This window comes from Euwallacea similis, chromosome 5, assembly GCF_039881205.1.
Source record: "Euwallacea similis isolate ESF13 chromosome 5, ESF131.1, whole genome shotgun sequence".
NCBI classification, from domain to species: domain Eukaryota; kingdom Metazoa; phylum Arthropoda; class Insecta; order Coleoptera; family Curculionidae; genus Euwallacea; species Euwallacea similis.
Window position 1 is genome coordinate 4,908,031 of NC_089613.1, and position 15,064 is coordinate 4,923,094.

Genomic DNA, 15,064 nt, shown 5'->3' on the forward strand with positions numbered 1-15,064 from the left:
AAACTCTTACAGTACAATTATAAAAAAATGTCATTATTGTCATGCACGATGTGCAGAAAATTACCACAAACAAGAAATCTACAAGATTACACGAAGAAGAAATCTGCAAAACCACACAAAGAAGAAACTTGCAATGCAGACTCCCAGATGGCGCCACACATAAAAATCTCTTCTCTCGCATCCACCATTTAATCCTAATTGGTTCTGCTATGAATACCCATTGTCTTAACGCAATTATTTCACATAACATATGCATTAAGCAATTCCAAATTTACAATTCTATTTTATACGCATAACTCCTGTATCGTGATAAAAATCATTAGTACCTTTGCACTATGTGTTCTTATCTTATATACATATTAAAATCATCTAAAAAATTAAATATGAATACCTACCGAATCTGCTTAAAAATAATATATAGTCTATTTTCTATCTTAAATTACTACATATTCCTGATCCATAACACTCAAATAATAATTACGATAAAACGTTAATATTTCATAGGTAAATTTATTTTAAGAAAGTATGAAAAATAATTAAAATTTCTTCTAAAGTTTTCCACACCCGATATCTTTAAAACAAAACGTTTATGAACCTATATTGGTATGAAACGTTCTTAAAAGTAATTATTCTATTCATTTTTAAAGTCTTACTACAAAAAAGTAAAAAAACAAATTAAATGTGACATCTATATAATAATTCAAAACAAGCCTTAAGTGAACTTACCTGGAAAAATTATAACTACATGTAAAGAAATTCAAGTAAAAGCTTCTATAAATATCAAACTTTAAAAACAATTCACTTTATTCTTATTTAACAATTATCATTTTTCCCAAAAAACCTTTCAAATTAGGTATCACTCAACTTTGCTACTCATTTTAAATCTTAGTGGTTTTTTTCACCCCTACTAAAAAGTACTTCCAATTTAATTAAAAAATCCCAAAGAAAAACATCCCCCTTGAAAATAAAATCCTCTTATTTTTGTATATTAACACATTTTCTATAATCCCAGAAATATCAAAAGTGGTTCGTTTCCAAATTAATACACTGTTGTAATACTCGTTCAATTCATTTTCGATATAAATTACTTCTTTGATAACAATTATTTTCTTTCGTTGCATAGTAACTCTCATTCAAATCTAGCACCATAAAAATTTTAAATTCCTACCTTTTTTTGTCCCGTCAGCAATACTTCTACTAACAGAGAGCTCCCACTTTTCAAGATGACACAATCTTTGTCGCGGAATTCAGGGTGGACACACACACAATTTCATATCCTTTGGCTGAAGTTCTTGTCCTAAAAAGAAAATACAGTCGGCTATAGTACATACATTTCCACGAACAATGTAATATTCAATATCGTTAATTAAACACAAGAACATTGGAATCTAACCAATCTTGCAACTCACTCTAGATAACCTCGAACTATAAGTACAAGTTGAGTCAAAATAATATAATCTTTATGAAAAAACTTTTTTATAAAGGTACCAAAAATAAGTTTTCATTACATTAGAAAAAAAGAGAAATTTATTTAATCTATAAATTATACAATAGTTATTGAAAGTGGAGAATTACTAAAAACTCCTTTGACAATGAGTTTGTTTCTTTCTTACCTCCTAATTTCTAATTCTACAGATATTCTGTCGATCGACTGAGATGACACCACTTTTGTATTTTGCTTTTCAATTTTAAATTCCACATTTTCATTTAACGCACGCTTTTAAGTTAATTTCTACATTTCATTTAATATAAATAAAAAAACAAAAAACTCTCAGGATACAATTACTGAAAAATGTCATTATTGTCATGCACGATGTACAGAAAATTACCACAAACAAGAAATCTACAAGTACACACGAAGAAGAAATCTGCAAAGAGACACCAAAAAGAATTCTGTAAAATCGCACAAAGAAGAAACTTGCAACCCAGGTTCCCAGATGACGCCACACATAAAAAATCTCTCTTCTTTCGCATCCACCATTTAATCCTAATTGGTCCTGCTATGAATACCCAATGTCTTGACACGATTATTTCACATAACGTACGCATCAAACAATTCCAAATTTACAATTCTATTTTATACACTTAACTCTTGTATCGTGATAAAAATCATTATTACCTTAGCACTATGTGTTCTTATCTTATATACATATTAAAATCATCTAAAAAATTAAATATTAATACCTACCGAATCTCCTTAAAAATAATATATAGTTCATTTTCTATCTTAAATGACTACATATTCCTGATCCATAACACTTAAATAATAATTACGACAAAACGTTGATAGTTCATAGGTAAATTTATTTTAAGAAAGTTAAGAAAAATAATTAAAATTTCTTCTAAAATTTTCCACACCCGATATCTTTAAAACAAAAGGTTTATGAACCTATATTGATATGAAACGTTCTTAAAAGTAATTATTCTATTCACTTTTAAAGTCTTACTACAAAAAATTTAAAAAATAAATTAAACGTGACATCTATATAATAATTCACAACAAGCCTTAAGTGAACTTACCTGGAAAAATTATAACTACATGTAAAGAATTCAAGTAAAAGCTTCTATAAATATCAAACTTTAAAAACAATTCACTTTATTCTTGTTTAACAATTATCATTTTTCCCAAAAAACCTTTCAAATTAGGTATCACTCAACCTTGCTACTCATTTAAAATTCCCAATTTAAATCTTAGTGGTTTTTTCCACCCCTGCTAAAAAGTACTTTCAATTTAATTAAAAAAACCCAAAAAAACATCCCCCTTGAAAATAAAATCCATTTATTTTTGTATATTACCACATTTTCTATAATCCCAGAAATATCAAAAGTGGTTCATTTTCAAATTAACTCACTGTTGTAATATTCATACAATTTTGAATATAAATTATTTCTTTGATAACGATTATTTTCATCAATTGCATGGTGACTCTCATTCACATCTAACACCATAAAAATTTTAAATTCCTACCTTTTTCTGTCGCCGTCAGGAATACTTCCACTAACAGGCAACTTGCACTTTCCTAGATATGGTACAATCTTTTTCGCTGCATTCAAAGTAGAACTACAATTTCATATCTTTGGCTGCAGTCCTCGTCCTGAAAAGAAGAGACAGGCAGCTATAGTACGTATCTTTCTACGAAGAATGTAATATTCAAAATATCATTAATTAAACACAAAAGTATTGGAATCCCACTAATCTTGCAACTCACACGAGATAACCTCCAATGACAAGTACAACTTGAGGCAAAACAATGATCTTTATGAAAAAACTTCTTTAGGACGGTACCAAAATAAAGTTTTGATTGCATTAGAAAAAAAGGGATATTTATTAATAGTTTGTATGGTCTGTAAGTATTAGAATAGGCATTGGAAATGGAGAATTATTGAAAACTCCTTCGGCAATGGGTTTCTTTTCTTTCTTACCTCCTAGTTCCTAATTCCACAGAAATTCTATCGATCGACTAAGATGACACCACTTTTGTTTTTTGCTTTTCAAGTTTAAATTCCACATTTTCCGTTCAAACGCACACTTTTAAGTTAATTTTCACATTTCAATTAATATGAACAAACGAAAAACTCTCACAGCACAATTACTGAAAAATGTCATTATTGTTATGCATGATGAACAGAAAATTCCTATAAACAAGAAATCTACAAATGCACACGAAACAGAAATCTGTAAAGCACATGAAACAGAAATCTGTAAAAGCACACAAAAAAGAAATCTACAAGTATACACGAAGAAAAAATTTATAACCCACGCTCCCAGATGGCGCCACGCCTAAAAATTCTTTCGCATCCACCATTTAATCCAAATTGATCCCGCTATGAATACCTTATGTCTTGACACAATTATTTCACATAACATATGCATCAACAATTCCAAATTTACAATTCTATGTTATACACATAACTCCTGTATCGTCACAAAAATCGTTAGTACTTTTACATTATGTATTCTTATATACATATTAAAATCATCTAAAAACTTAAATATCAATACGTACAGAAATGTATCTAATTTTTCCCCTTAAAAAATAATATATCACCGGTATCTTTAAAACGATGCGTTTATGGGCCTATATTATTTTATAATTGTTCTATCCACTGTTAAAGTTCTACTACAAAAAAAGTAAAAGAACAAATGAACGTGAAATCTGTTTAATAATTCATGTTAAACCTTAACTGAACGTACTTGAAAGAATTAAAGCTGCGTGTAAGGAAATTTAAGTAAAGGCTTCTATAAATATTAAAGTTTAAAAGCGATTAACTTTATCCTTATTTAACAAATAATAAACGCTATTTAGAATAATTAAGATCTTAATAAACAACTTTTTTCCAATACAATTGATAATAAAGCTTGTTTATACTTTGGACGTGATTTTTTAAAAATCTCTCAATGAAAGAAAAGATATTTTTGGAAATGTAAATAAAACACCTTTCAAGTGGGGTATAATTCAAACTCCATTAGTGGATGCATGCAATTTATTAAAGAACCCTAAAAGAATATTCCCCTTGAAAATAAAATCGACGTGTTTTGGTATATTTACGTATTTTCTGTAATCGCTAAAGGTTCGTTTTCAAATTGATATACTGTATTGTAACAGTGGTTCAATTCATTTTATATATAAATTGTTTATTCGATAACAAGTTTCTTCAGTTGCATAACTTTAACTGAAGTCTAGCACTGTAAAAATTCAAATTTTTACCTTTTTACATCAACGTCAGGAATGCCTCCACTATCGAGGCTGATAGAATCTTTTTCGCCGCGTTCTGATTGGAACGACAATTTCATATCTTTTGGCTGCAGTTTTTGTGCTAAAAAGAAGACAGGCAGCTATAGTACGTACCATTCCACGAAGAATGTAATATTTGATATCGTTAATTATACACAAGAGTATTGGAATCTCACCAATCTTGCAACTCGACACTAGACAACCTCAAATTACAAGTACAAGTTGAATCAAAACAGTATGATCTTTATCAAAAAGCTGCTTTACGGCGGTACCCAAAATAAGTTTTCATTGCGTTAGAAAAAAGACAAATATATTTAATCTGGGAGTACTAGAATAGTTATTGAAAGTGGACAATTACTGAAAATTCCTTGGGCAATAGGTTTCTTTCCTTTCTTACCTCCTAATTCCACAGATATTCTATCGACCGACTGAGAAGATATCACTTGTGTTTTTTGTTTTTCAATTTTAAATTCCACATTTTCATTTCAAACGCACGCTTTTAAATTAATTTACACATTTCAATTACTATAAATAAAAAAACGAAAAATCCTCACGATCAGATTACTGAAAAATGTCATTATTGTCATTCATGATGTATAAATAATTGTCACAAAGAAAATATCTGCAGGCGCTTACCACCCAGATTCCCAGATGGAGCCACAAGTAAACTATCGATAATTAAATTCTTTAACGATATAATACCTATATTTATAACGAGTACATTTCGTATTTCAAAGAAAAATTAATCGAAATAAGTTACACTGTTTTGAAATTTAGAATTTCACACATCATGTTCATTATTAACATGTATACATATGCATACACAATAACTAGCAGAAAGTACATACCATAAGGATTTTTTTATTTAACTTAATCAGAAAACTATTTTCTCGGTAAAAGTTTGTGCAATCCTGCTAACTCAAAATGCAATTTACAAAATTTGTATATCTCATTTCATATGGGGGAGATTTGAAAATGATAAAAATAGATTATGAGTAGAGTACCTTTATTTTTAATTTTAAAAGTAAAAGTACTATTTTTACCAGTCTTCAACCGAACACACTCCTCTACGACCACTCATTACGTTTCTATTTAATTAGCCTTCAAATTCGCAAAAATTTTTAAATCGAAATTTGGTCATTTTTGCGAGCGACACGGGATGATATGCGAAGACGCCATTAACGCTGACAGCTCAAATGTTATTCTTTTGTTTCCAAAATCTTAATCCAAAGCGTGACTTCCAGATGACGTAATATCACAAAACTACGTGCAATTTGTTAGTGCTGAAAAATAGACAGTAAAACGAGCAACCCTTCTGCAAATAAAAATAATCTAGAAACGGGTTTGTTCCCAGCATTGGAAAGTTAATAGTCGACAACTAAAATTAACCAATATCAAGTGTTTCTTTTATGATTTAGACTCCAATTACGCATATTGTTTGATCTAAAGGAAGAGACACTGCTTAAAAAGAAAAAAAAGTTAGTGACATATCTAATAAATCTCTTGAACTGAAAAGAACATCCGATCGTTAATGTATTTGGTATTACAAATATCTTGTTTGTCGTGTTACCACTCGAGTGAATCATCCAAGAATTGATATTGGTACGAAAACGGACAAAAAACTACAATCTACCTTTTGCAAAGGTACGAGTTATAAGCTGAACAACAACGACGATACAATGATCTCCAAAAATTCTATTTCTTGAAATATATTTATAATGAGTAAATACATTTTTCATTTCAAAGAGGAATTCGTTGAAAAAGAAGTCATAAAATTTGTCAGAATTTAGAATTTCATACATTTTGATCATGATTAATATGTATATATACATAATTAAGAAAGCCATACTATCAATACCAGGATTGTGCAAATCCAGACGACGTTCCTTCTTCAATTCGTATATTTTTCACACATTAGAGACCTACGTCGTTATTAATAACATGTTTGTGACTTGTGTAGGAAACTATTTAAATATTTGTAATAAGTATGTATCTAAAAATTTAAATTATTAAACTCGGAAAAAGATAACTAAACACACACACGATTAATGACACACCTGCAGAGCCGAAGTATCAGTAATAATGTATTCTAAAAATGCAACTAAGTTGTTATTCAATACAAAAAAAAAATCATGTCCATTTTAAATCGACTTGTAGCCGTTAAAACAATAAGTGGCAACCGTCGCTAGGTTGGGGATTCTTTCGATATCGTAATTTCCAAAGATCGATCCAAAAATAATGAAGTTTTTTTTTTGATCACAATTTTCGACTTTTTAAACTATTCGCCGAAAGTTTATCCAAGGTTATATTTCACGTACGGCACTTCTACATCCTCGCCCTCGGCATCGTTGCAGCACAACTCAAAAACGAGTGCCTTGACGTGTGGTTCGATTTTCTTCTTAGATACTCTTCTCACTACCTCCGACATTGTCAGCCCTAATCGTTCCTGCGCTTTGGATTTTTGCATGAAGAACGAATATAACATACACACTCCTTGGGACAGCATCGTAATCTCCAAATCGTGTTTGTCCTATCAACACAAATATAAATCAATTGTCATGCATTGATTATCGCGCATTTCTCACCTTGAAGTATTGCAAGAATTCGGCCAAAGTCATTTCGCCGTCAATCTCAAATCTGTCCCATAAGGTCCACTTATTACCCCCGTACTCCCGTTCGGGGGCTGCTATAGGTTCGCTGAATCCGAAGAAAGGCAATGCTAAGTTGACAAAACCGTTTTTGAAAGGCTCGAGACTTTTTTGAGATCGGACCAATTTGTAAAGTTCTAGACAAGCCAAACCGGCCACTACCGAAGTCGTCGTGGCTATGGCAGGAATTATTTTACCTTAAAGAGAAATATTACTTTTTGAATAATGTTCTAATACTCTATGTAGTTGTTAAATTTCATAAAATAATTTTGTAAATTACCGGCAATAAGCTTCGACTTATGCCTATCGGCTGGCGGAATTTTATAATTCAAAGCTCTCAAATTCGAAGCGGCAACGATGAAGTCCATGTGAAAGTTCATATCGTCGTCCTTCTCGAAATCCAACGGAGTTAACACCAAACCTGCCAACTCTTCTTTAGAGGGCAAATCCGCTTGTAATTGCGCAATACGGTCCAAATCCACGCTGTTTCCATAGGCTGCAATTTGAGAATCGGTCACTGCGATTCTCACACCTGATCTCGGAGTAAACTCTGGAACCTAAAGCAAAAACCATATAGTATGTGTAACACCAAAAAAAAATCGTTAACGTTTAGTCAAAAAATGTATTAAAATATACCTCAACTTTGGTGACGATATTCGCAATTAAAGCCCTATCTCTGCACGTGGGCAGTCCATACACTTGTGCCTTAAGATTGGCCGCTGCAAAGATGTAATCCAAATGAAGAGGATCGTTTACGTCGAAAGTAAGGGCTTGCGGACAACGTTTCGGGCCTGACCAGAAGGGTTGTCCGGTGCTGGTCAGTTGATCAGGAGGGAAATTGAACAACAATTGACGAATTTGGTTGCTGTATTGTTCCTGGGGAAGAAGATGATTGCTCCGTAAGTAAAATTACATAAAAAGTAATGCTATGCAATATTCAAACCTGCCAATGATTTCTCGCCCAAGCTACGCACTCTTCAAAACCTTTAGGCCTTTCATCTACTAAGGCTGCTTTAACTGACTCCAACGCTTCCAGAGGTTGCACACCTGGCAGTTTTAAAGTGGTTTCCATGAAATCTAGATTGGTAAGATACTGTGAAGCCTTTTCCGCACTTTGCCTACGATTTAAACCATCAGTTTAAACGTTAAAATAATTTAAACGAGGACTCTGCACCTAAATGAGCCTTCGAAAGTGTCTCTGGCCCATTGCAACGTATGTTCGATTGCATTTGGGAAGTTTTTAAGTGTGCAGATGGGAATACTCTTTTCGGGTGGATCTTGAGATGAACTGTACGATTCCGTTAGAAACGGAACGACTACCTGGGTGTTTCCTTTGGTACCTAGAGTGCCAGACTCCAGAAGAGGTTTTCGATAGTACACACATCTGCGTAAATGATAAACGTCGATAAAGGAAAAAATTATTTTGAAGAAAATTCTTACCTTCTGTCCATATAAATCCTAGCATCTAAGTTGTCTAAAGCATTGGCGACGCCGTCCAATTTCTCGAAAAAGGTGTCATCATATACACTTTCGGTTTCAGGACCTACGCGATTCGTATCCGCGATGACGTTAATTTTTGGATTCATTTTCTTTATTGCCTGAGAGAAAACTATTATTATTAGACTGATGAAAATCAATTACATATTTGATAAAATGGCCAGTCTTTAAAGCACCTGCGACATTTCGCAAAATACGACGCGCCACAGAGAATATCTGTATATTAATACATTAACCGCCATATAACCCGACATACGAGTTTCAACAAAATTATACTATTAGGCTCCGTGACCCATACATGGGCTTCAGAACTTGCTTTCGTCCTGAACTCTGTAAAAAATGTCAAAAACAATCCTTGAAGCATTACTACATGACATTTTATAGTTATCAACAAATATATTTCAGAACAGCTATGCCCCGGCTACAAAATTTTAAAATTTGAAGTAAGCGATTAACGTGTTAATAACGGAACTATATAGTCAATGAACGGCTTATTTACTTTAAGGGTTGAAATTTGTTTTTTCGGAACAGCATCTACTAAAGTTTTAACACAATAATAATTAAATTTATAAAAAAACGGAATTTAAAAAGATTTCAAACTCACTTGGGCTGCAACTTCTGCTTTTGGTTTCTGGACGTCATGAGGCCTAAACAGGAACTGCCTATTGAGGTTAGATTTTTCAATAAGATCCATATCGGTGACCACGATGTAACCTCCCTCGGCGCCTACTCCCATCATTGCGAAGTTTTTTAACAATTCGCAACCGATCGCGCCGGCTCCCACCACAAAATACTTCAGAGCCTCTGTAAGAAATAATCACAACGAAATTTATTATATGTGCAATCATTTAAGATGGAAATTACCTATTTTCTTCTGGAATTCTTTTCCAAAAACGGCAATTTGCCCATCGTATCTGGTACCTTGCGGTGCTGCCAACTCTTCAGTAATCTCTGATCGATCTTTAGGTAGAGTTTCGATGGCATCGAGATAGAGCCACTGAACGATCGGAAAGAACTTTCCAGAACAAGCTTTCATTACTTCCTGTGCGACTATACCCCCTATTGTGGCATTAATTGGGCTCAAATCTCCAGCAGATACCTAGAAACAATATTTCGAGTTGCCTAGAAATTAGCAATTCCTAGAACTTATAATATGGTACCTTGGCAAAGGTTTCTAAAAGATCCGAATTAATCTCAGTGTCGCCACTGTTAACGTTCGCCTTCGCTATGGCCAAGAATTCAGCTGCGTCCTCGTTACTCCACGGTTTCGGCACTCTACCATGTTTTTCCATGTAACTATGCAAAGCACTAAAAGCCATGTGCAGTTGCGAAGGATAATCAAATTTGGAATAATCCTAGGAACCAAACACTCAACTCTGACTCAAAATATGAAATGCCGTGAAAATCTTACCGCAATTACAAACTCGGGATTCTCTAGAGACTCCTTAAGAGATTTAAAATGCAACTCTTTAGGCATCTTGACTTGCGTAGCAATTCCGCCTCTTTGATATTTAGAAAACGCAGAAGTATCCCCAATACTAAATGTATAAGGACCCAAAACCTGCAGCAAAATGTAATCTAAGCCAAACATATAACTGATACAACCCAAATGAAACCTTTATTTTAATAGGGGCACATCCGTTCAACTCCACCATCCCTTGAACCTCAGAAATGCTCACGTAGTCACCATCCTCCAAGCCATGCCTAGTATCATCAATGCAAGTTACCACACCTATTGTGTTAAATTTTATGCAATGAAAAACAAATCCATCCCTCTACGAGTCACAAGTACCTTCTTTATCGTTGCTAATGTCGGCAATCATGACAGAAACCAGTGGCTCTCCATTAGTATCCACCACTGTGAAATTCTCTCCAAAATCACAAAACACTTGGGCAAAAAGTCCCCGAGAATCGGCAATAATTAGAGCCATATTATTGGCATGAGTGATTTCACTGATCCTTAACTGCTCACTACGCGACGAGTTTGTTAAGACCACTACGCGAAATCCTTTGATATAGTCCTCAGTTAACTCACCGGTGTGAGAACGAGTGATCACATAACTGTTAAGTTCAGCTAACTGTTTCCCAACTGCTTCTGCACGGTTTTTACCAATAGCTTCCTCAGAGAGAAAAAAATTGGAGCTCAAATCTGTCATTGTGGCTGCTTTGTCATCGTGAAGAGTCACAGATTGTACTCCCCCTATTAGAAAATAATAAAAGCAAAAATTGGGCGAATTACATCAAGTTTTTTACCAAGGATGACATTCTTTGCTATTTCAACCCCAAGTCCACCTAAACCTGATATTAAGACATCGCTAGATGCCATACGTCGCATGGCTTCATGACCCAGGACATACAGTTGTCGTGAATATAGTCCTTCATCGATGTCGTTGGCATGGCTCTGAAAATATATCAAGGTGGAATATTAGCAAAATTATTAGAGGAACAATATCAGAATATCTTAAAGACCCAGAGCTCTAGATTTGGAGAAGTCCTTGAATTTGGAAAGTGGGGGATCAAAAGTAATCCAAAGTGTATCTCACTTCCCCCATAAATCATTCTCTTTATGTAGAATGAGCACACTTCAATTTTTCAAGAGATTAAGTCTAATGTCAAACTGAAAAACTTTCTGGTCTATTCTATTTTTACTATTTCTTATCCAAAAAGTTGCACTTAAGCAAATAATATGGCCCCTCAAAGAAACCTAAATATATGGGTCTCAAAAACTTCTGTCAAAGAACAATGAATAAAAATGAAGTAATTATACTGAAACCACGAATTTTTAAAATTTAGGTATTTACTGGGAATTAATTCTTTTAATATATAAAAGTAGTTAAAAATTGATTAATATAATGTAGTATGGCTAAAGTTGAATAAGGAAGAAAGTTTAAAAATAATCATAAAAGATTCATTCTTCCACAAAGATACTCGAAAACAACCAGGTTTCATAACTTAAAACTGGGAGCTCTCAACAAATCCACAAACTATGAAGAGTTGAAGAAATAATTAAGAACCTGTAATAATTATTTAAAAAATGCTAGAAAAAAAAATGAGAATTAGTAAAAAAGTTAAATTAAAAAACACTAAATCTTCATAAACACCTATAAACACAGAATTGTTTTAGCCAGTTAGTCTCGTGCTATCTCTCTCACACTATTTTACCTTAAGCCTTTCTTTTTCTTTTGTGAGATCCACTACAATGAAGTCAGTTGGGACTACATAGTACTTTAGGATATAGATAGATACTTATAAGGGATTTACATTAATGTAAAATTTTTCCTAACAGCAAATAAGATACTAGTGATTTGCCAGAAGCTCTTTGTTTAAATCAAATTTCGTAATGAATAGTAAGACGAGGTCACATGCAAAAACAAACACCTAGATGAGGGGCATTGGACTACAGACAGTACTAAAAAAAGGGGCTTATAAATGCACCTGAGCTTGTGAACTGGAAGCCACCCCGTTGTTCGCCATGTCTTTGTTCTTCCTTTCTTCGAGCTTCCGCTTCTTGGATGGAGGATCGACGGAGCTGTCTGCAGTTTCACCACTAGACATCGGACACGAAAGGCCACTTTAAATAAGTTTTTCTTTCGGCTTTAATCCCGTATTTTCAGCGATTTTATCGAGGAAAAACGGCTAGACGACATGCAAATGCAAAATGACTATGAATTTCTGTTTGGTTTGACACTTTTGACAGACCAAACACGCCAGCGAAATGCACAGGCGCACTGCTCTTTATTATGTATGCGCAATTTTCACTACGCAGACTACGCATGTTAGTGATGGCAAATGGAGCGTTCTCCACACACTTTAAGAACGCTCGAACGTTTCTGTTGAATTTACGAATAAATTTTCCTTAGCTACCCTATTTCGTATAAATATGAGAAAGAGAGAGAGAGAAAAAGCGAAAAAAACGGACAAAGGATGTTTTCTCTAGTAAGCATCTAATCATGAAACAAATAGCTAATAGTGTTCTCAAAAAATCATTTAAAAAAACTTTGATTTTTAATTAATAATAACTTTTTTTTTATTTGGCAATATTTAATTCTCTGATGTTCTCTCTTCTATCCTTGAATCCTCGATCTATTTTTGTTTGTTGACATATGTGACCCCTCCTCGCCCCACCATTCAATTCCTGTTATGACGCTTGTCGCTTATTGAACCGACATAGACAACATCTCATATTATTCTCTCTTTATCACGCTCAAACGTAGATACATGCAGTACCAACAAAGACAGACCTAACGCAATTATATGAACGTAGCGCTGGATTGACATCATTCACTGACGTAGGATTGTAATTGTAGTAGTTTTCAAAACACTGTCCTGTCTGTGAAGAGGTGCCGTGTATAGAGTTTTTATTATTGTGTCAATTAATCGGGGGAAAAAGCTATTATGGATACCCCTTTGAGAGAGCAAGTGATGATCAATCAGTTTGTTTTGGCTGCTGGCTGCGCCAGGGAACAAGCGAAACAGATTCTGCAATCGGCTCATTGGCAATTCGAGGTAATTAAGCGAACCGTCTGTTGTTGTAAACAAACGTGATGAATATGGCGGCCACGGCCGTCATCTTCCCTTTACCCCTCTCCATTGTTGCCGCGTTTATTTATTTGTTTTGATTCCGGCATTGTAAATTATTACGTAAACATTCTTCAGCTTTTCCAAATATTTGGCCAATATTCTTATGATTTGCATGTTCATTCTCTATTGCTAGTAATGCAATGTCAATGTTGGTAAAGTACTTGGTTTAACAGTAAAATATTTTCCCCTTAACTAACTTTATCTTTAATTAATCAACTTCTGAATGTAATTTCTGTGATATACGTAAATAAAAAGCTGGAAAGATAATTTGGTTATGATTTGTAGATGATAAATCGATTTTCCCCAGTTTTTGTAGTGCTGTTTATTTACAGACTGCACTCAGTATATTTTTCCAAGATGCAGCCCTTCCAACTTGTCCACACGGAGCAAATTCTCATTTTGGACAGGTAAGATTTTTGATCAGTTTAGTTGGGTTCAATTGAGTATACTATAGGTACCGGGTGTTAGCAACTTTTTAGTTTCAGCGTAATGTTTCAATTACCTTACTTTACTTTACAGTTACCTTGAAATCGAGGTTCGTTATTAATTCTCTCTGGTAATTTTGCTCCAAATAGAATGGTAAAATAAATAATAGTATCTTGTCGTCTATCTTGCTTTGTTATGATTAATATTATGAGGTTTTATAATGTGTCAGACTGAGACAGATAGCTTTTACAGGCTATATCCTTTATGAGTACTCTTTTTTTTATTGTCATTTAATCAAAGTTAGTCAATTTAAATCCTCTCAACACTGTTAATGTGTAACCTAACCTGACTGCATGGCGGTGATTTTTTTTGTTATTTCTAATACAGGGAAATTTTTATAAATAGAATCGATGCGAATGTTATCATGAATGGACTTCGTCAAATCAAAAGCTTTTTTTCAGGTTATGACGCCTTGTAACACCCCAGCAACGCCACCAAATTTTCCAGACACACTATTAGCTTTCTCCAAATTATCGGCGGGGTCTCCATCGCAGGGCCCTCCTACAGTACAATCGACGGCGCCCTCTCTTCAAAGCACCCATCAACCACAAGCCGCTCAATCTCAACGATAATGTAAAGTACCCAACAAAGTTACAATGAATCACAGCTAGAATTTTTACGGTAGTGTTCTTTTTCCTGATTGCAAAGACTACAATATTTTAATGAGGCGCATTCCCACATGAGGAAGCGTCGCGGAACTGTTAGTGAAAATGTGGCGTTGAAACATCCTCTTAGTTTTGTAGTTTTTAAAGTGATATATACGATTAGGTTTGTGAAGAAGCAATTTTTTAGTTAAATATTTGGAGGGGTAAGATAAGGTGGGCTGACAGTGGAAGGGGCGTTTGTTTTCTTCGCCAAAGGAATGAATGGGGTTGTTTTTAATTTAGAAAACGCAGGATATATTCCGTATCTTTATTATTAAATAGGATTAATGTTAATCCGAACCAGATAAAACACATATTTCTGAAAGTTTGTACAGCCTTTCTTTATTGCATGATTATTTAATTCTCAGTTTGAACTGTATTAAAGCCTTGATATTCGGAAAACATGTTTGTATTAGTATCATTTCCCCAAGAAAAAACTGCTGCAACTGAAAACGAGCAATATTCTAGTTAC

The 15,064-nt window shown here is 33.8% G+C and overlaps 2 protein-coding genes across 2 annotated transcripts; one reads left to right on the forward strand and one right to left on the reverse strand.

Moving 5' to 3' along the window:
• Positions 1-6,587: 6,587 nt before the first annotated feature.
• On the reverse strand, positions 6,588-12,578 carry Uba1 (ubiquitin-like activating enzyme 1). Its single transcript, XM_066390758.1, has 15 exons — positions 12,317-12,578; positions 11,135-11,282; positions 10,674-11,081; positions 10,498-10,613; positions 10,293-10,442; positions 10,042-10,236; positions 9,746-9,980; positions 9,486-9,685; positions 8,825-8,982; positions 8,559-8,768; positions 8,328-8,502; positions 8,021-8,260; positions 7,665-7,941; positions 7,322-7,581; positions 6,588-7,266 (listed from the first exon to the last, which is right to left on the reverse strand). Exons 1-15 carry the CDS (start codon positions 12,434-12,436, stop codon positions 7,030-7,032), a joined length of 3,129 nt encoding a protein of 1,042 aa, XP_066246855.1. The 5' UTR covers positions 12,437-12,578; the 3' UTR covers positions 6,588-7,029.
• Positions 12,579-13,140: 562 nt separating this feature from the next.
• On the forward strand, positions 13,141-14,994 carry LOC136409269 (UBA-like domain-containing protein 2). Its single transcript, XM_066390672.1, has 3 exons — positions 13,141-13,387; positions 13,795-13,869; positions 14,350-14,994. The coding sequence occupies exons 1-3, from the start codon at positions 13,277-13,279 to the stop codon at positions 14,518-14,520; spliced, it is 357 nt and encodes a 118-aa protein (XP_066246769.1). The 5' UTR covers positions 13,141-13,276; the 3' UTR covers positions 14,521-14,994.
• The last annotated feature ends 70 nt before the right edge of the window (positions 14,995-15,064 follow it).